The sequence below is a fragment of the Oncorhynchus mykiss genome, chromosome 5 (genome assembly GCF_057628025.1).
Source record: "Oncorhynchus mykiss isolate SJ-2025 chromosome 5, ASM5762802v1, whole genome shotgun sequence".
NCBI classification, from domain to species: Eukaryota; Metazoa; Chordata; class Actinopteri; order Salmoniformes; family Salmonidae; genus Oncorhynchus; species Oncorhynchus mykiss.
The window spans coordinates 64398827-64421371 of record NC_143026.1 but is presented as its reverse complement, the minus strand read 5'-3'; the positions used below and the strand labels follow the sequence as shown (position 1 = coordinate 64421371).

At 41.7% G+C, this 22545-nt stretch overlaps 1 protein-coding gene across 16 annotated transcripts in view; it reads left to right on the top strand.

Moving 5' to 3' along the window:
- LOC110524279 (CUGBP Elav-like family member 5) overlaps window positions 1-22545 on the top strand; it is a 273042-nt gene that overhangs the window by 228548 nt on the left and 21949 nt on the right. For 8 of the 16 annotated variants that reach the window (XM_090235486.1, XM_036978037.2, XM_036978035.2 and 5 more), the window contains exons 4-5: window positions 2594-2722; window positions 3946-4025. In XM_090235486.1, the coding sequence (XP_090091612.1) occupies window positions 2594-2722; window positions 3946-4025 (209 nt within the window). The remainder of the gene's footprint in view (window positions 1-2593; window positions 2723-3945; window positions 4026-22545) is intronic. The other 8 variants (XM_090235489.1, XM_036978034.2, XM_036978038.2 and 5 more) reach the window with 1 other exon arrangement.

The window sequence follows — 22545 nt, the reverse complement described above, 5'->3', positions numbered from 1 at the left end:
CATGGCATAAACGGCATAGTGCGGAACATATGAAATTCATATAGGTCAGCTGCATACATTAATCCTGCCTTGTCACATCCCCATCATCCATAGAAGGTGGGTTGCTGTAAGAGTTATAGGCCTGGAAGTTATCAGGGCGCCATGGAGGAGAGGGGAAAGGCAAAGGTGTGTGTGTGTGTGTGTGTGTGTGTGTGTGTGTGTGTGTGTGTGTGTGTGTGTGTGTGTGTGTGTGTGTGTGTGTGTGTGTGTGTGTGTGTGTGTGTGTGTGCGCACTTGTGGATGTGTTGAGGGAGTGGGTGCATAGATTTGAATCCCCCCACAAACTCTCCCACCTCCAAATTCAAATTCCCCCCAAGCAAGGTGAAGGAGCATCTTGGCCTTTTATTTTCCAGTTCAGGGCTTTCTCTTTTGCAGATAAATGCTCTCCAATCCACCATGACAGATGTCACATTGAATCGCTTCCATTTTGATACATACCCTCTGATCCTGCCACTAACAATAAAGAGTGCAGTACGACGGCCACTCCTCCCTAGACAGCACGCGCTCTGACACTGTTGATTATTTTAAAGGTGCGTCATTGGCCAGGCTGAGTGAGGGAGTCAGCCGGGGCCCTGGCTGTGGCAGAGACCGTGGCAGCTGATGCTGCAAGGGCCTTGGCTGGCTGCTGGAGGAAGAATCTGGATATCAGTGGGTCCTGCCTTGGTCAGGGAACGCCACAGCACAACAACACACAGTCTGAGTCTGTCTCTCATGGCCAGAAAGGTCACCCTGACACACTGCATTACCACAGACTGGGAATGATGTTGAACTCCAAAGCCCAGAGTCTGGCCCTGGATTCCTCTTCTGTCTTTGTTTGCCTTTGTTACATAGGTGCACTAGAAGTTATAGAAAATCTGTAAAGGGGATGTTGGGAGTGGTGTTGCTGCCAGTTGGACTCAGTGAGCATAGCATTAATCATAGGAGCAGAATCTCAGTAAACACTGCCTGTCAGGTCAAGGGAAAGACCAAGTCCCCCTGCATTTAAAAGGGCCTAAGGTTGATGCCTGCTCCCCCATGGAAATCGAATTAGGATAATACAAACATCCCCAGAAATATCTGTCAGTTTAAGCTAGAGATGTTTTTGCATTGGATGTGTCTCAATCCACCGCATCCCCCGACTTCTGCATCTGCGGTGAAAGGTGACACAGCTAGAGTGGTGTTTGTCAGACCACGAGACATCTGCGGTGAAAGGTGACAGAGCTAGAGTGGTGTTTGTCAGACCACGAGACATCTGCGGTGAAAGGTGACAGAGCTAGAGTGGTGTTTGTCAGACCACGAGACATCTGCGGTGAAAGGTCACAGAGCTAGAGTGGTGTTTGTCAGAACATTAGACGTTCCGAAAATCGGTCTTCTCACAAAATGGTCTAAACGGTTTGACCCCTCTATGGAAAGATGAGACGCTCTTCTGAAGTCGGTACAGCCGATCTGCCAATCTATGTCCGAACACTGTAGCTACACACTAATATGACACCTTTGTGCAAAGGTGAGACTCTCACGAACACTTCCGTCAGTTGTTTCGCTCTAGGATGCCCACAGGCCTCACAAGACTCGTCTGAAGGTCCCCCGGTATCAGTTCAAATGAATTATGGAAGTATACAGTATATGGAGACTGTATAGTGCCAGAAATAAGGGGTTAAATATATGCAAAAAAATATATAATTATATCTCTCAGATATAGGACAGACACTTCAGAGCAAACTTCCTTTTGACCATCTGTTGTTTCATGCAGTTAATATGTTTATCAACGCATTTGTATGGGCTAATAGCAGTAGGGCCAAAAAAATGCAATATCTAATACTTTCAAATTATTTGGGGGGGATACTTCAAGGGGTCTTAAAATTTTAAATCAAGTAACTAAATTATCCTTTCAAAGAAATGCCATATAGCTTAGACAGGCCTTAGACTCTTATGGGTTAACAGGACTCAATAGTACAATATACATATTGAAAAACCAGCATCATTCTCCTCAGCCTTCTCTGTGCTGGAGAGACGTGCCATTGTTCATTAAAGAGCTCTGGAATATTACTTCTTTGCCAATACACTCGATCAGCAGCAATTAAGTATTTGAGGCAGAGAAATATGGAGATTGAGAAACAAATAGCCTGTATTCACTAATATTGTAAGTCAGCAGTATAGCAGGCAGAAGCAGGACCTATAGAATAACTGGCTGGAGCTCCTGGTGTATCTGAAGGACCAACTCTGTTTCATCAGCCTGCTGCTTCCTCCCTCCATTCCCCCAGGGTAGGGTCATGGCCATTCTCTGACAGAACCCCAGGCCTACCCTGGGCCTAAATATGTGAGCAAACCCAATTATCGTCAAAATTAAAATGAGCAGACTTGGCACAGGAACAATACACTGTGACTCAACTCACAGAGCTAAATGGGGCAGACAAATACATTGCCCCATCTTCATTTGCCACTGAGCACAGTGAGCAGACCCTACATCGGGATAGCTAGGGTAATGACATTTTTCTTGTAATGCTCATTTAGACTGGTCGCATTGAAAGGTCAGAGATTTAATGTAACCCTTAATTTGCTTATCTCTTTGTTCCAGAAGACAGGAAGCTGTTTGTGGGGATGCTAAACAAACAACAGACTGAGGAGGACGTGTACCGCCTCTTTGAGCCCTACGGAGTCATCGAGGAGTGCACCGTCCTAAGAGGTCCCGACGGAAACAGCAAAGGTAGGAACCAATTATATATAGTACCTCTGACATTTTCTAAGATTCTAGGTCACTGACTTTGACCCTTAAGGTGTTTCAGCTGAGAAATCACGTATTCAAAACGGGCATGTTTCCTTTTAGTTTTTCAGTAGTGAAAAAACAATCAACGTAAATGGGTTTCTTTATAGAAGTCATCATGGTTTGTCTTATTCATTCAGGTTATGGTAAGCCTGCAAGTGAAACATTCCCATAGATGTACAATCATTAGCCCTAACTGATGCACTGTACTCTAGGCCCCATGGTCTGCCCACCCATGGTCTGCCCACCCAGACACCAATACCTTCTGACATGCAGTAAACAGCAGTGGGAGCCCTGGTTCTTCATGTCTCTATAAACATAGTCCGAGGCCAGTGTTTATGAAAACTGTTGTGGAATTATCTCCGAAGTAGAGGCCCTTTCATTCTGACTTGACAGTCATGCAGAAGTAAAGAGGGAATGGGGGCTGTCAAAACAATTGTGGTGTTCTTTACAAGAAGACAGGACATTGGGGCAGCTAGGGGACGTTTCATTTTGTCTCCGCTATACTCTGTTTGGGTTATGTGAATCTAGGCCCACATTGGCCTACAGCTGAATAACTCATAACGTCCGGAGTCATAAGTCAGATAATTCACTTCTTTACAAATACGATTGCATTTCCAGATGTTTATGGATACTGGTCTGTCAACTAACCCTTATAATGTACATATTCATTCATATATTCTCAGGTCTATTTTGTGTATATTGGCCAGAGGTCGATAGGAGTTGAGCTTTTGCTCAGGCCACACTTGAAGATCCAGTACTTCTCTAGTCATACCTCCTCTAGCTATACCTTCTCTAGTTATACCTTCTCTAGCTGCAGGTCCTGATCAAACCAGCATTAGTCCCTCAAACATGTTTGGCTTCTTTCGAGGAACTGTAGACTAATGCGTAATGACTTAAAACAATCTACATTTCACTGGGTCTGTATTTAATATGCACAGACCGGCATGTGGCGCTAAATAGCATGCTTTTCTGCTTCATCAGTGCAATCTGTACAAGAGCCTGCAGCTTGAGCAGCCTGGGGAGGAGCAGCCTGCTGTGCCTCCCTGAAATGTTTTGGCGTGCTTCTCCTCACAGTGTTTAATAAAGGCACCCTGCCTCTTTCTCCATCCCTGTTTGTGCGTGTGCGTGCGTGCGTGCGTGTGCGTGCGTGCGCTTTTTTTCAGGCTGTGCCTTTGTAAAGTTCTCCACACATGCTGAGGCCCAGTCTGCAATCAGTGCCCTTCATGGCAGCCAGACCATGCCAGTGAGTACACTTCCTGCCTTTGTTCCACACAACAATATGCAACATGCACAACACGTACAAACGACAACAGCAACTTTACTTTCGATTCTACTGATCAAGGCCTTGCAGGGCGGCAAAGACTCTTTCAACCTACACTTTTTATTGACCGACAATCTGCAACCGTCCTCATGAATATTACAGCTTTCACGAGCAAACGGGTACAACCACAAACCTTCTTTCTTTAGAATGAAAGGGATTGGTACTTTTTGTAGGGGCGTCAAACATTCAGCCTGCTGCTCAGATCCTATGGTCGCTCTAGTCTAGAGCAACTGGTTAAATTGGGCTTGGGAGCATTTATTTTTATTTTTTATCTCTAAATGGTTAAACTAGTGAGAAATATACACTGAATGTACCAAACATTTTCTATGACAGACTAACCAGGTGAATCCAGGTGAAAACTATGATCCCTTATTGATGTCACCTGTTAAATTCACTCCAATTAGTGTAGATGAAGGGGAGGAGACAGGTTAAAGAAGGATTTTTAAGCCATGAGACAATTGAGACATGAATTGTGTATGTGTGCCATTCAGAGGGTGAATGGGCAAGACAAAAGATTTGTGCCTTTGAGCAGGGTATGGTAGTGGGTGCCAGGCGCACCTGTTTGAGTGTATCAAGAACTGCAGTGCTGCTGGGTTTTTCACGCTCAACAGTTTCCCGTGTGTATCAAGAAGGGTCCACCAAAGGACATCCAGCCAACGGCTGAAAACAGGTCATTGATGGAAGAGGACAAAGGAGGCTGCCCCGAATTGTGCGGAGCAACCGACAGGCTATAGTTAGTCAACTGACAGTCCAGTACAACATTGGTGCCCAAAGACCCACAAAAGAATGTACAACTCGTCGTACCTTGACACGAATGGGGTATGGCGACGGCCTTACAGAGTTCTACTTCTTTCAGCAATAAACAAGAAACTTGCAGTTTGCAGTGGGCTAAAGAATGAAAACTATGGACACTGGAGAATTGGAAAAACATTGGCGGGTCTGATGAATCCCGTTTTCTGCCATTTTCACACTGATGGGAGGACTAGGGTATGGAGAAAACCAAGAGTACATGCATCCATCATGCCGTGTGTCAACATCGCAGGCTGGTGGTGGTGTTAGGTGTGTTTTCATGGAACACATTGGGCCCTTTGCTAAATGTGGAGCTACGTTTGAATGCCACAGGATATCTGAACAGCATTGCCAATCAGGTGCATCCCTTCATGGCAGCAGTGTATCCATCTGCGAATCGATTTCTTTCTGCAAGATAATGCACCATGCCACAAGGCTAGCATTGTCAGGAATGGTTCCATGAACATGACAGTGAATTCAGCTTACTGCAGTGGCCTTCCCAGTCACCAGATCTCAATCCAACTGAGCATCTGTGGGATGAGATGGAACAAGCTAGTCAGAGTAGAGATCCACTACCAGCCAACTTGACAACTGCGGAAACATTAGAGTCAACGTTGGCCAGCATGTGGAACAGTTGACACATTGTAGGGTCCATGCCCCGACAAATTGAGGCTGCTCAGAAGGCAAAATGGGTGCAACTCAATAATAGGAAGGTGTTCCTAATGTGTTGTACTCTCAGTGTAAATCTGTGTTTAATTTACTATCATTCTAAAGTAAGATATTGAATTGTTTAGCCATATCTAGGGTTGCAACTTTCTAAATTGACCAGTAAACCACCAGATTTAAGACATCTACTGGCCCTTTTGAATACTTCAGATTATCACAGGTGTCTGTCATTATCTCTGGCCCTCTGGCCTTATCACATATAAAATATGAAAGAATTAAATAAGATGATTTTAAAATTACAAAAAAATAGAACAAAAACATTGTCCTAAATTTAAACCATCTTAGTGAATACCATTGGTGTTTAATATGAAGGTTTCAGCATTTAATATCATTATATTTATTTTACTATGTCTATGTATTTGTTGTCAATGTTTTGGCATCAAACTGGTGGCAGATTTGGAAAAGAAAGTAGAGGTAATTGAATATAAGTTTATATAAGTATGTTTTTTTTATTAATTAGGCTATTGAACCATCTACTAGAAACTAATGGATGTTTTACCAAAATTACAGACAGTATGCGGACAGTATGCGTTAGTACATTACACAAGCTGACGTTTTGACCACATCCAATTGGGGGGAATTACACATCCTTTTTTACCTCAGATTGGTGATTTTTATTGTCAACATGATGACAAAATCAATTTGCTTAAAACAGATCAATATCTTTGGTTTTGTACTGTCGATTTTGTCATACGCTCTGGGGGTGGTAGGACTGTCATTTTTCTTTCTCAAATGGCACGGATAATTCGGGGGGTCTCTAAAAAGTCACTGGCCACACAACAATTCACGGATTTGAAAGTTAAACCATTACTTCAATAGCGGCCAACCGTTGTCACTGTTGCCATCCTATGGCGGGTCGTGATTCGTTGAAGTTAACTAACAGAAAGTGGCTTATTCCCTTTTCCGTGATGGCAGCCTCACAAAATCAACATCCGCCAATCCAAAATATAGATAAAAGCCTTTACAAGTTCTCATCTAACCAACCATGTATAGGTTATTCCAAGTTTCCGTGGGGCCTTTGAATTAGTGTTATTTTAAACAGCACTACGCCCCCAGACGTTTGGCCCCTGCTCTATTGATTGATCTTCTACAAATTGTCCTCTATTCCGTGTGTTTTTTTTTAGGTATTTGATTTTAACGTGATAGATAGATAGATAGATAATAGATAGAAGTGATGGACAAAACAATGTTACGTTTCTCTTTCTGTTTTGGTGACCCCCGTATCAAAATGCAACATTCCAAAATGTAGCTGACTGTGTCCTGCAGGTGGTCCTCTAACCAGTGATGTGAAAATGTATCCGGTTTTTACTTTCAAAAGCACATATCACCCCCCCTTAATCAATGAGTGATTTATTGCCACTTGACAAAACAGTTTTTTTTTGTGTATGTGCCATTTACAAGGTGCTCGTTTAAAGTAGCACGATATCCATTGTTGCACATGTATGTGTAGATAGTACATTTTATTTTTAGGTTTTCAATATATCACAAACTGTTTCTGCATATTGGTTATTGATTTGGACACTTTAAAACTTTGTTTTGATATTGGGCTATTTATCAATATGTCTTGTCAACAGGAAGCAGCAACAGCATTATTTATTTTTTAGGTTTTAGGAATGTAAATGTAACTTTCAACAATCATTTCCAATGACACTGTACTTAATAAGGTAAAAACTGCTGAATGAGTCAAAACGTGCAGTGATTTATTTATTGTGGATACACCAGAAATGACCGAAATGGGTTTGCCCTGCCTACTTTTCAACAATGATTTTCTTCTCATTGAATGATAATGGGTTGAACAATTGTTCAAAACAATTAGCAATTTTTGCATTTGACCCTTGAACAAACGCCGTAATCATAGCAGTCACTACTGTATTACTGCTAGGTGTGCCTATTTGTATGTGGCTCATGTTTAGGGAGGCCCCTCTAAACCCTTTTTGTGCACACTAAACCTGCATTATAAAGTTATTCTGCACGCTACACATTATTCAGTGGTTTGAAATACCCTCTGCCTTAACTCTCTCTTTGTTGGAGAAACTTCAGGTGTGGAGCAGGACCCTGAACTCTCTCACCACTGTGGCGTTACACCATTTTATGTTATTATTTATGGTCGCACAGCGCGTGGATGAAGAGAGCGTCGGACTAGCTGACTGTGTCATTAGTTTTGGTGCAACCTTGAGGTCAATATAAGTGCAAATGACTCTGGGACACGAGGATAGGCTGGAGATAGAGCAGAGAGCATACAAGGTCCAGCCTGTGGTATTGGACAGCCACAGCGTTTCCCCCACTCTCCCCTCACTCTTCTCTCTTTCCCAGCCTCCCGGGATATTAGGCAATAGACTTGTTTACTTCACCTTTCACCACATCGGCTGCTGAATTATTCATTTGTGTATAAGGAGGGGGAGAGGCGGTTGGGAGATGGGAAGAAGAGCGGAAGGGAAGAGACAGAAATGAAGGAGAGATGGAAAAGCGAGTGAGGAGGCAAATGGACAGGATTGATCCCCTCCTGGTCGGCTAAATTGATTATAGAAATCTTATCAGCATCTCATCTCCTGTGTCGGGGGTTTGGATGGGCGTGGGTCAGCCCCGGACGCTCCGTCTCGCCAGGATTAGACTGACAGACAGAAAGACAGAGCACCATTAGGCCTTGAGCTGGGCCTGGGATACTCAGAGGACAGGCCTGAATTACCCATGATCTGCATCTACAGCACCGCACTGAAAATGGAACAGCACTGCTAAAGGACTAACAGTGCATCTATACAGTTTCTTCCAGGCCCTAATCGTCTACTGTTCCATGTCATGAATGACCCTATTCGTTCTTTTAGAAAATTCTCCACATGTAGGGTCTACGAGTAACTGTTAAAACAAATGAGTGTGCAGCATTTACAAGCTATTCCAAGTGATCAGTCTAGGAAAAGAGATGGCTATGGATCATTTCCAGCCGAGAGCCTAGCTGAGGTTTTGGAGTGCACTGAATATAAACACTATAACTAACAGCTTCTTAATAGATCAACATCAGATCCCCCAAGTCTCTCTCACACACACACACGCACACACACACACACACACACACACACACACACACACACACACTCTCCTCTCAATCACATGCTCATACAGCCATGAGCAAGGGTCAAAGGCTCACTGACTGATCTTATTTTCCAGCTCGGAGGATGTTGGGGTGTTGTGAATGTGTGTCTATGTATACTGTATGTGTGTGGGAGGGATCTGAGTGATAAAATGTGCGTGGATTTGAGGTTAAGATTGTGTGATTGTATGTGGTCTCTTCTGTATGTGTTTGTGCATGATAATGAGCGTGTGTATGTGTTGTTTCTGTTTGAGCATATGAATGCGAGACAGAATGGTTTCCTTCCAACTATTTAATGTGGATGAATTACCTGACTCATGGGCTGATGGAAACAGGAAATCCCATCACAATTGTATAAATGCCGACAGACAATTTGTTCGTTAGACATGGTGGGATCTTTTTGTATCGGGAAAATTAATTATGCGAGAAATGGCAGTGGAAATGTCTTTATGTGCAAATATTGATATAATAACCATCATATCGAAGTAAACTTGGAGTCACGCAATGATATGTTAGGTGGACCTCCCACTAGGACTCGGGAAACCATGCAGTTTATTAGGCTACAGATGAAATAAATGATGATGAACATCACAGGGTGGTGAAAGTACACGGTGATGAGCTTGATGCTCCTTTCCAATAAACAGAGAGTCCTATTCTGGTGACATGGTGATTGACGCTTGGCTGCCGTTTAACAAATAAAAGTAATCTGGCTATTCTGTCCATAATAATGTCATCATGTAGGTAGCCTACCCACACTGTATCTGAGAGCTGTTGGCTAGAGAGCACGTGCCAAGACCTGAGTGGGCACATTTTGCTATATAACGCAAATGTTTGTGTGATAAAACCATCAGAAGAGTTGAAAATGGAAACCCATTTAACTTGTATTTTTCATTCGGTACATGGGGATTTTAACAGCAAAAGTTATTGTTATGTGCACTATCATCGTGCACAGCCTGTTATCAGTAATACATCCGTTTGATGGGATTTTTTTTAATTAATTTTTTATATTCGAAATAAAATTTGTCGCAAATTGGATGGAATCCAACTATTGAAGCTAAAACTTATTTTGGCTCTATAGTTTAACATTTTGCATTTGAGATCAAATGTTATATATATTAGAGGTCGACCAATTAATCGGATTAGGGCCAAGTTTTCATAACAATCGTAATCGGCCTTTTTGGATGCCGATTATGGCTGATTACATTGCAATCCACAAGGGAACTGCGTGGCAGGATGACCACCTGTTACGCGAGTGCAGCGTCAAAAGGACCTTGTGGCTGCAAGGAGTCAAGGTAAGTTGCTAGCTAGCATTAAACTTATCTTGTAAAAAACAATCAATCTTCACATAATCACTAGTTAACTACACATGGTTGATGATAATACTAGGTTAACTAGTTTGTCCTGGCGTTGCATATAATCAATGCGGTGCCTGTTTATTTATCGTCGAATCAAAGCCTACTTCAACTTCACTAACCGGGTGATGATTTAACAAAAGCGCATTCGCGAAAAAAGCACAATCGTTGCACAAATGTACCTAACCATGAACATCAATGCCTTTATTAAACCTGCATATTTAGTTAAAATAAATTCATGTAAGCAGGCAATATTAACATGGGAAATTGTGTCACTACTCTTGCGTTCTGTGCCAGCAGAGTCAGGGTATATGCAACAGTTTGGGCCGCCTGGGTCATTGCGGACTGTGTGAAGACAATTTTTTCCTAACAAAGACCTAATTAATTTACCTGAATTTAAATAATTATGACATAACCATGCACAACCTTCAATATAACAGCAATATTTAGACTTGGGGTTGCCACCCGTTCAATAAAATACAGAGCGGTTCCGTATTTCACTGAAATAATAAATGTTTTGTTTTCAAAATGATAGTTTCCGGATTTGACCATATTAATGACCAAAGGTTCGTCCTTCTGTGTTTATTATGTTATAATTAAGTCTGATTTGATATTTGATAGAGCAGTCTGATTGAGCGGTGGTAGGCAGCAGCAGGCTCGTAAGCAGTCATTCAAACAGCACTTTTCAGCGTTTGCCAGCAGCTCTTCGCAATGCTTGAAGCACAGCGCTGTTTATGACTTCAAGCCTATCAACTCCTAAAATTAGGCTGGCTATACTAAAGTGCCTATAAGAACATCCAATAGTCAAAGGTATATGAAATACAAATGATAGAGAGAGAAATATTCGACACGTCATATTTCCTATAATAACTACAACCTAAAACTTCTTAACTGGGAATATTGAATAACTGGGAATATTGAACCACCAGCTTTCATATGTTCTCATGTTCTGAGCAAGGAATTTAAATGTTAGCTTTTTTACATGGCACATAGTGCACTTTTACTTTCTTCTCCAACACTGTGTTTTTGCATTATTTAAACCAAATTGAACATGTTTCATTATTTATTTGAGACTAAATAGATTTTATTTATGTATTATATAAAGTTAAAATAAAAGTGTTCATTGTTCATTCAGTATTGTTGTAATTGTCATTACTACAAATATATATATATATATATACAGTGGGGCAAAAAAGTATTTACTCAGCCACCAATTGTGCGAGTTCTCCCACTTAAAAAGATGAGAGAGGCCTGTAATTTTCATCATAGGTACACTTCAACTATGACAGACAAAAGGAGAGAAAAAAATCCAGAAAATCACATTGTAGGATTGTTTACGAATTTATTTGCAAATTATGGTGGAAAATAAGTATTTGGTCACCTACAAACAAGCAAGATTTCTGGCTCTCACAGACCTGTAACTTCTTCTCAAGAGGCTCCTCTGTCCTCCACTCGTTACCTGTATTAATAGCACCTGTTTGAACTTGTTATCAGTATTAAAGACACCTGTCCACAACCTCAAACAGTCACACTCCAAACTCCACTATGGCCAAGACCAAAGACACCAGAAACAAAATTGTAGACCTGCACCAGGCTGGGAAGACTAAATCTGCAATAGGTAAGCAGCTTGGTTTGAAGAAATCAACTGTGGGAGCAATTATTAGGAAATGGAAGACATACAAGACCACTGATAATCTCCCTCGATCTGGGGCTCCACGCAAGATCTCACCCGTGGGGTCAAAATGATCACAAGAACGGTGAGCAAAAATCTCAGAACCACATGGGGGGACCTAGTGAATGACCTGCAGAGAGCTGGGACCAAAGTAACAAAGCCTACCAGTAACACACTACGCCGCCAAGGACTCAAATCCTGCAGTGCAAGACGTGTCCCCCTGCTTAAGCCAGTACATGTCCAGGCCCGTCTGAAGTTTGCTAGAGAGCATTTGGATGATCCAGAAGAAGATTGGGAGAATGTCATATGGTCAGATGAAACCAAAATATAACTTTTTGGTAAAAACTCAACTCGTCGTGTTTGGAGGACAAAGAATGCTGAGTTGCATCCAAAGAACACCATACCTACTGTGAAGCATGGGGGTGGAAACATCATGCTTTGGGGCTGTTTTTCTGCAAAGGGACCAGGACGACTGATCCGTGTAAAGGAAAGGATGAATGGGGCCATGTATCGTGAGATTTTGAATGAAAACCTCCTTCCATCAGCAAGGGCATTGAAGATGAAACGTGGCTGGGTCTTTCAGCATGACAATGATCCCAAACACACCGCCCAGGCAACGAAGGAGTGGCTTCATAAGAAGCATTTCAAGGCCCTGGAGTGGCCTAGCCAGTCTCCGGATCTCAACCCCATAGAAAATCTTTGGAGGGAGTTGAAAGTCCGTGTTTCCCAGCAACAGCTCCAAAACATCACTGCTCTAGAGGAGATCTGCATGGAGGAATGGGCCAAAATACCAGCAACAGTGTGTGAAGACCTTGTGAAAACGTTTGACCTCTGTCATTGCCAACAAAGGGTATATAACAAAGTATTGAGATAAACTTTTGTTATTGACCAAATACTTATTTTCCACCATCATTTGCAAATAAATTCATTCAAAATCATACAATGTGATTTTCTGGATTTTTTTTCTTATTTTGTCTGTCATAGTTGAAGTGTACCTATGATGAAAATTACAGGCCTCTCTCATCTTTTTAAGTGGGAGAACTTGCACAATTGTTGGCTGACTAAATACTGTTTTGCCCCACTGTATATAAAAAATTGGCCGATTAATCGGTATCTGCTTTTTTTGGTCCTCCAATAATCAGTATCGGCGTTGAAAAAAAAATATATATATATGAGGCAACAGTACAGAATATCACCTTTTATTTGAGGGTATTTTCGCACATATCGGTTTTACCGTTTAGAAATGAATGCACTTTATGCATCTAGTCCCCCCATTTGAGGGTGTCATAAGTGTAACTCTCTCACCAAAAGATTCAGATAAGTCAGCTTTAAAATAATGGTGAAAAGGACATCTCAGTATTTTAACTTCTAAGATATTGACTCGCTAGGGGAAAAACGAGAGGCTAGAGATATTACTAAAACATACAGTGTGTTCCGAAATTATTGCCACCCTTGATAAAGATGAGCAATAATGACTACACATATTAAATAATTCAAATACTATTTTATACTAATACAATTGCTTAGAGAAAGAGATTGAGAAAAAAACGTATTACTTGTTAAACAAAAAAGGTAGGGGGTCAAAATTGACATCCCTAAGGATTTTTTAAAAACTTTATTTAACTAGGCAAGGCAGTTAAGAACTAAATCTTATTTACAATGACAGCCTACCGGGGAACAGTGGGTTAACTGCCTTGTTCAGGGCAGAACAACATATTTTTACATTGTCAGCTCAGGGATTTTATCCACCAACCTTTCATTAACTGGCCCAACGCTCTAACCACTAGGCTATCTGCACAAATTCAAAAATGTAATATTTGGTCCCATATTCCTAGCACACAATGTCCACATCAAGCTTGTGACTACAAACTTGTCGGATGCATTTGCAGTTCTTATTGGTTTTGTTTCAGGTCGTTTTGTGACCAACATAAATGAATGGTAGATAATGTATTGTGTAATTTTGGAGTTACATTTATTGTAAATAAGATAGGAATATGCTTGTAAACACTTCTACATTAATCTGGATGCTACCATGATTGCAGATAATCCTGAATTAATCGTGAATAATGACGAGAGAGAAAGATACAGAGGGTCAAAGATCATACCCCCAAAACATGCTAACCTCTCACCATTACCAATAACAGGGGAGTTAGCATGTCTTGGGGGGTTGATCTTTGACCCACTATATAACTTTTTCATTACGAGTGCACTCTTATACAACTCAATCATTGAACACTGTTCATTTTAGCAAGCTAAATTGGCGCTGAAGGTATGATGAATGATCCAGTCAAATGAATGGAAACCCAATGTTTACTTGCCTGAAGCAAACTCCTGAAACAATCATTCCAGGGCCGATGCCTATTTGTAATCCATGGCGGAAAATGCCCTGCATGCGATTGAAACGATGTCCTGTGTCATTGGAAGAAGTCCCAACTCGTCTTGGAAGAAAGCAGCTCCCAATCCAACGAAATCTAGGCTAGCTCCCATTGAAGCAACGATGGCTACACTCTCCACAGCAGGTGAATTCAGGTCAATTTGATATAGATGTTTAACTAGACTTTCTCTAGAATTGTTACAGGTAAATCAAATGAATCAACAGTCTCTTTGCTAAATGCAGTTCATAATTTCTTCAGATGTAAACGTTTAAACTCAACAAATAGCATCCTTCTCTCTTGCCTTCACATCTCGAGCAGCAACACCAGTTTAAGTGCCCATAAAACTGCCTTGCCACAACAAACCCAGAGTTCATACGATTGGCCTAAAAATGTAGCATTGCTCCTCATTAGCTAAACCAAACCATGTTACTTTAGATTATCTGAACTGTAAAAGTTCAAATAATTAAGTGGATGGCACATCAAATAACTCTACCAAACAGTGCTTCTTAAATTATTGACAAGTCATTTAATTTGAAGTCTGCACATGAAAGCAAAAACACATCTCCTACCATTACGAATAACGGGATGTTAGCATGTTTTGGGTGTATGATATTTATGCCTCTGTAACTTTCTCACTCATGAGAAGTGACTCCAAAACAATATTATACATTATTTACCATTCGCTGTGGCACAGCGGTCTAAGGCACTGCATCTCAGTGCTAGAGGCGTCACTACAGACTCTGGTTCAATTCCGGTATCAGAACCGGCTGTGATTGGGAGTCCAATAGGGTGGTGCATAATTGGCCCAGCATTGTTGGGTTTTGGCCAGGGTAGGCCATCATTGTAAATTAGGATTTGTTCTTAACTGACTAGCCTGGTTAAATAAATAAAATAAATCACAAACAAATACATCCATCAAGTTTATAGAGTCACAAGCTTGATCTAGTCATTGCGTGCTAGGAATATGGGACCAAATACTAAACTTTTGACTAAATGTAATACTATATAAGTGAATTTGAATAAATACTTATAACCCTGCGCCTTCAAATGACGGACAAGATACATGAAGTGCTTTCATTTCTAAACGGTAAAACAGATATGTATAAAATGTCATCAAATAAAAGGTGAAATTCTGTACTATCACCTCATATGAAACATTTGATCTCAAATTCAAAATACTGGAATATAGAACCAAATAAGTTTAATCTTCACTGTCCAAATAAATACGAGTGGCGCAGGGTGGTGGGAGGTGATGACAGGTCAGATGTGAGACCCTGACAGGCTCTCCATTCCATTCCAAGCACGCACGCCTCCTGCCTGGGCCTCGGTAGACCTCACATGGCTGAGGACGCAACACAATTAAAAATGTAAAGAGCTGTAAAGCAAATTGCTGGGATTCAGGAAGGCTGTGTCTAAGGGAAGTCCCGGGACAGAATAGGAGGGTCAAGAGTGCCGGAGAGTGTCGGAGAGCCAGGTTCATTTCCACCTGAGCTTAGGAAGGGATTGGTTCCACTTTAGACTGTGATGGAAACATTGTAGCTACAGTGCCTTCAGAAAGGATTCATATCCCTTGACTTTGTTGTGTTACAAAGTGGGATTAAAATGGATTTAATTTTCATTTATTGTCAACAATCTACACAAAATACTCTGTAATGTCAACACATGTTAGAATCACCTTTGGAAGCAGTTTCAGCAGTGTCTTTCTAGGTAAGTCTCTAAGAGCTTTGCACACCTGTATTGTACAATATTTGCCCCAAATTCGTGAAGCCAAGTTGGTTGCTGATCATTGCTAGACAGCCATTTTTAAGTCTTGCCATACATTCTCATGCCGATTTAAATCATAACTGCAACTAGGCCACTCGGAACATAGGAACATACAATGTCGTCTTGGTAACCAACTTCAGTGTATATTTGGCCTTGTGTTTTAGGTTATTGTCTGTTGGAAAGCAGACTGATCCAGGTTTTCCTCTAGGATTTTGTCTGTGCTTAGCTCTATTTAGTTTCTTTTTATCCTAAAAAGCTCCCTAGTCCTTGACGATGACAAGCATACCCATAACATGATACAGCCACTACCATTCTTTAAAATATGAAGAGTGGTACTCAGTGGTGTGTTGTGTTGGATTTGCCACAAACTTAACGCTTTGTATTCAGGATAAAAAAGGACATTTCTTTGCCACATTTTTCCCCCATATATTATTTTAGTGACTAGGTTTATTGATACACCAACTAAAGTGTAATATTAATAACTTCACCATGCTCAAATGGATATTCAATGTCTGCTTCTTTTTTTGCCCATCTACCAATAGGTGCCCTTGTTTGCAAACCATAGGAAAACCTCCCTGGCCTTTGTGGTTGAATCTGTGTTTGAAATTCACTGCTCAACTTAGGGACCTTGCAGATAATTCAATGGTACTGTATGTGTGAGGTACAGAGATGTGGTAGTCAATTAAAAACCATGTTCTACACCATTATTGCACCCAGAGTGAGTCCATGCTACGCATTATGTGACTTGTTAAGCACATTTTTACTCCCGAACCTATTTAGGCTTGCCATAACAAAAGGCTTGAGTACTTATTTATTCAAGACATTTCAGCTTTTCATTTTTAATGAATTTGTAAACATTTCCAAAAACATAATTCCACTTTGACATTTATGGGGCATTGTGTGTAGGTCAGCGACACAACATCTCAATGTAATCCATTTTAAAATCAGGCTGTAACATAACAGGATGTGGAAAAAGTCCAGGGGTGTGAATACTTTCTGAAGGCACCGTGTCTGACAGGGAGATAGGCTAAGAGGAGAGAGTCAAAAGCCCATATCGAAGTGTGATCTCGCTTTACACACACTATAAATACCATTTTTTATAGAACGACAGCCAGTGTCACAGTAATAAAATGAAATGTCTCATGCATAGTTTAATGTTAGGAGGCTACTTCACATGGATGATATATCCATGTTTCTCGTCATTAAACAATGTGCCGTAATTATGTTTATCTTGATAGTTTCTTCATATTGTTCTATTGCTTATAAGATGTCATTTTTCCCTAGTGTCACTTCCCAAGCAATTTACATTCTAATCAGAGCCTAATGGATTACACTCATTTGTTATTTTACTAACCAAGCACTAAATATACAGTGTGTGTTAAGTCATTCACAGTGGTTATTTAGTGCAGATGAATGGGAATCAGTGTATCATAATGATAATGGAGACATGAAACTACACAATAGAAAGTTTAACACTGAGCTCACTAAACAATTATCTGGAAATAGCCACACAGCTGTGTATTCCTGTTGGAGCGAGTGGAGTAGGAACTAGGAACCTTTGTTCTAGTGACTAAGCCCCCGTTTGACTAAACCAAAGAGACAGGGACACCGCTAAGGCACTCGCCATGTGACACTTTGTTCTATTACAGGTTTTCTGAGTCGCAGCGGCTTATGTAAGATGACGGCAGGCGCAGGATAATTCAACCTTATTACCTTATTGCGAGGTAATGCGCTGAGACAGATGTGTAGAGTTAAGGCAATATCAAATATATAGCGTTGTTTGCAGCTTTATCTGAACCATTCACACGGGTTTGGAAAGGAACCAAGCCGGCCCTGACTGCAAAGGGAGCAGACTTCTCTTCTCTTTGAATCCCAGTCCCTTTTCCCTATATTCCTGTGTAAGAACAGCTGCCCATTTTATTCCCACAGTTTTACTCCCTCTCCTGAATCCACTCTAGAGGCTCTGAGTCGGTGGGGATTCTGCCTGACACTTGGCAGCTTAAAATTGAATGAGACTTTTACTTCATAGTTCATCCACCTCTCTGCTTTGTACTGTGGAGAGAGAGATTCTACACCGGGATATCTTGAAAATGTGCAATACAGTAAATTGGGTAGGCATGGGAACAAACATAGGAATGGACATGGAAAATAATGGTGTCAACAGCCACGCAAATCATAGACTGTTCTCTCTGCTACCGCAAGGCAAGCGGTAGGCGATGCACCAAGTCTTGAACCAGCAAGACCCTGAACAGCCTCTACCCCCAAGCCCCCCTACCCGGACTATCTGCATTGACCCTTTTTGCACTAACTTTTTTGACTCATCACGTACACTGCTGTTACTGTTTATTATCTGTCCTGTTGCCTAGTCACTTTTACCCCTGCACATTGACTCAGTACTGGTACTCCCTGTTGTGTATTTATTCCTAGTGTTATTTTTTTTCTATAATTGTTCTAATTTTCACTCTGCACTGCTGGGAAGGGCCCGTGAATAAGCATTTCACTGTTAGTCGACACCTGTTGTTTATGAAGCATGTGAAAAATACAATGTGATGTTGGCACATAAAGTGAATGGCTTGTATGATGACGAAAACAGAAATAAAGAGCTCGTGCCTGGAGCGGCTGTCATTTCCGCAGAGAGGAGAGAGAGGGGGTTATTAGGGAGTCATCCAGATATGTTTAACCTTACCACCTTTCATATTAGAGGCTGAGAGTGTGGTGCAGTGGCACGATGGCTGCTAGTAAATCCACTGTAAGTCTTCCAGGGACTCTGAAGATCCTGGAGTTCATGCAGCAATTTGAAGGTGCCGAGGCACTGCCGGAGCTCTGGGTTCAGACAGAATCCACCCTGATCAATACAACCAATCTGGGAGAGCCAATAGCTGGGCAGAGACACAGACCTCAATCTGGATAGAATAGGAGAGAACAGAACAGGAGACCGACTAGGAGCTGCATTGGCATTGCACTCACACGCTCAATCCACAATTAACCACACTTCCATATGCAAGCACACTCCAGACTGCTTGACAGAACAGGAAGGAGCTCGGGCTGCAGCGTACCCTCTCTTCGTTGCTCGCAGACAACTTAATACCTTCAGATTATAAATTCCAACCCTGCCCAAGAACCTGGGAGCCTGAGCAGGAGAGGAAACGCACCACGAGTCTCATTATCAAACCAGCTAGTCCTTTAATAGCTTTTTTAGTGCTGTGGGGTAGAATATTCACTGTTTACCACTGCTGCACATTCCTGTATTGCAGTCCCGCATCCCTTCTCCCAGACTCGCCTAAAGGTATACACCATAATAATGTTAAAGGAACAGATAGTAAAATCTGGGCAGACACAACACAAGGCCCTTCTACCAGAATGACTGGGCTGTGTAACCTTGTATGGACTCTCACTCCAGATTATGGACTGTGGGTCTGGAGAGGAGATGAGGGGGAGGATGAGTGTGTGTTCCCTCTTTCAGACGTTTTACCCTCGCACTACTACCTAGGAGCGCATGCACTTCATTGTTAAGTCATACAATGCACTTAATGAGGAGGGGCCTAATGTGGTGCCGGTGGTGAGGAGAGGCAGCTTTGTGAGGCCGTGCACTTATGGCCAGCCATCCGTCAGGGGAAGATGGGATAAGGGGATAGTGAAAAGACAGGGAACATAGAGGAGGTAGAAGAAGAAAAAATCTTCCACTCCACTGACTATCTTTTAGCATCTCTGGCAACCTGCAAATCACGCCTACATAAGCAGAGAGCCAAGCCCCGAGCCAGATTGTTAAGCCTGGAAATTAAATGTGATTGACACATTTTCAACCCCCTCAGCGGCTGAATTTAGAGAGAGATGGGGGAGAGAGAGAGAGAGAGAGAGAGAAAAATGAAAAACTTCCTCACCTCCCCAATGTGTAGTTGGGAGCCTAGGGAACAGTATCCCCACTGTGGCTCACCACCCAACCTCCCGACCCCCCCCCCCCCCCCCCCCAAGCCCAAACACCTCCCAGCTGGCTGCCGAGCCCTTCCCAACCCCCACCGCCACTCGCTGCTATTATTGACAATCTCACATCAATTTCAGGGAGCCTCTTATCTCAAATGACGCACAACCTTTCTACACTGTCAGATCAGAGTAATATTTCGGCCTTTTATATGGATCGATTGGGCAGTTTTGGGAGGGGAGGGGGAGGCAAGGCTGAGCGAATGAAAGGTCAAATGTAGCGCTAAATCATTTGAAGATTCTTAATGAATGGTGTGTGGCAGACACACCTGCTGGTTTGAGAGAGAGAGAGGGAGAGAGAGAGAGAGAGAGAGAGAGAGAGAGAGAGAGAGAGAGAGAGAGAGAGAGAGAGAGAGAGAGAGAGAGAGAGACTTAGAAGAGCTCCTTCACCAAGGTCAATAAGTGCTTACTGGTGCCCATGCCAATCTTAGCCCCTTCATCTCAAATAATCATATGTCGCTTGTTTTGGAACCTTTCTTGAATGGCTGGACCAAGGTTAAACCCCAAGAACTTTCTTGGAAAAAGAGTGAACTATGTATTAATGCACAATATACTTGTTTGGCCTAAATGACATGGCATTATAAATAGATGGAAGGTTTATGGTTGTATCTGAAAAGAGGACATTACAGATAGAAGTAGAGCTGGTTGATATGACTCTACATACCTCCTTATGTATGCAGACCGCAAACACACAGACACAATATCATCAATAAGACAAATGTCCAATCATGTAGTATCTGGAATGCTATAAAACTGTGAGCTTGATGTTCGATGAGAGGAGCTTTCTAATATTGATGTTAACAACAGGCCTAATGTCAAATGAGCAGTGTATGCTGAACAATTAAACCATCCAATCACATTATCATGCATGACTTGTTTCAGACTTGATAATTTAACTCGAGTTCATTATCTAAACATATACTGACGTGCTCAAATTTGTTGGTAACCCAGAATAGTCCAATGTTTTGTTCTTATCCATTCTTGGGTGCTTTTAGCTGTTTGCTTTGGGTCATTATCATGACCTGCGACTGAGACAGAGCTTTCTGACACTGGGCAGTACGTTTTGCTCCAGAATGCCTTGATAGTCTTGAGATTTCATTGTGCCCTGCACAGATTCAAGGCACCCTGTGCCAGCGCAGCAGAGCAGCCCCAAAACATAACCGAGCCTCCTCCATGTTTCACTGTAGGTATGGTGTTCTTCTCTTTGAAAGCTTATGTGCTTATGTGACTTGCCAAAAAGCTCCAGTTTTGACTCATCTGTCCAAAGGATTGTGGCTTGTCAATATGAATTTTAACAAGCTCCGGTCTGGCTTTTTTATGTTTTTCTTTCAAAAGTGGAGTCCTCCTGGGTCTTCTTCCATGGAGCCCACTTTCGCTCAAAAAGCGACGGATGGTGCGATCAGAAACTGACGTACCTTCACCTTGGAGTTCAGCTTGTATCTCTTTGGCAGTTATCCTTCATTCTTTTTCTACCGTTCGCACTCTCCTTCTGTTCAATCTGGGGTTGACTTTCCTCTTGCGGACACGCCCAGGGAGGTTGGCTACTGTTCCATGGACCTTACACTTCTTAATAATATTTGCAACTGTTGTCACAGGAACATCAAGCTGCTTGGAGATGGTCTTGTAGCCTTTACCTTTACCATGCTTGTCTATTATTGTCTTTCTGATCTCCTCAGACAAATCTCTCATTTTGCTTTCTCTCGTCCGTGTTCAGTGTGGTGCACACAATGATACCAAACAGCACAGTGACCACTTTTCTCCATTTAAATAGGCTGATTGACCGATCACAAGATTGGAGACGTGTGATATTAATTAAAGAAACAAATCAGTTTGAAATATCACTATAATCCAATTATTTATAATATTTTCTAAGGGGTACCAACAAATGTGTCCAGGCCATTTTAGAATATCTTTGTAGAATAAGCAATAATGAATCTCTTTTCACAGCTTCTTTGCTTTATTCTATGACGTACCAAAGGCATGCAAGTATACATGATAAAAATTGCTTTTAATTTCATCACTTTTCAGGAGGAATGAAGTATTATTTCAATGAGCTGTAAGGGTACCAACAAATTTGAGCACATCTGTATATACAGTTGAAGTCGGAAGTTTACATACACTTAGGTTGGAGTCATTAAAACTCGTTTTTCAACCACTCCACAAATGTCTTGTGAACAAACTATAGTTTTGGCAAGTCGGTTAGGACATATACTTTGTGCATGACACAATAATTCACTATATCACAATTCCAGTGGGTCAGAAGTTTACATACACTAAGTTGACTGTGCCTTTAAACAGCTAGGAAAATTCCAGAAAATGATGTCATGGCTTTAGAAGCTTCTGATAGGCTAATTGACATCATTTAAGTCAATTGGAGGTGTACCTGTGGATGCATTTCAAGGCCTCTTCAAACTCAGTGCCTCTTTGCTTGACATCATGGTAAAATCAAAAGAAATCAGCTAAGACCTCAGAAAATAAATTGTAGACCTCCACAAGTCTGGTTCATCCTTGGGAGCAATTTCCAAACACCTGAAGGTACCACGTTCATCTGTAAAAACAATAGTACGCAAGTATAAACACCATGGGACCACACAGCCGTCATACCACTCAGGAAGGAGGCACATTCTTTCTCCTAGAGATGAACGTACTTTGGTGCGAAAAGTGCAAATCAATACCAGAACAACAGCAAAGGACCTTGTGA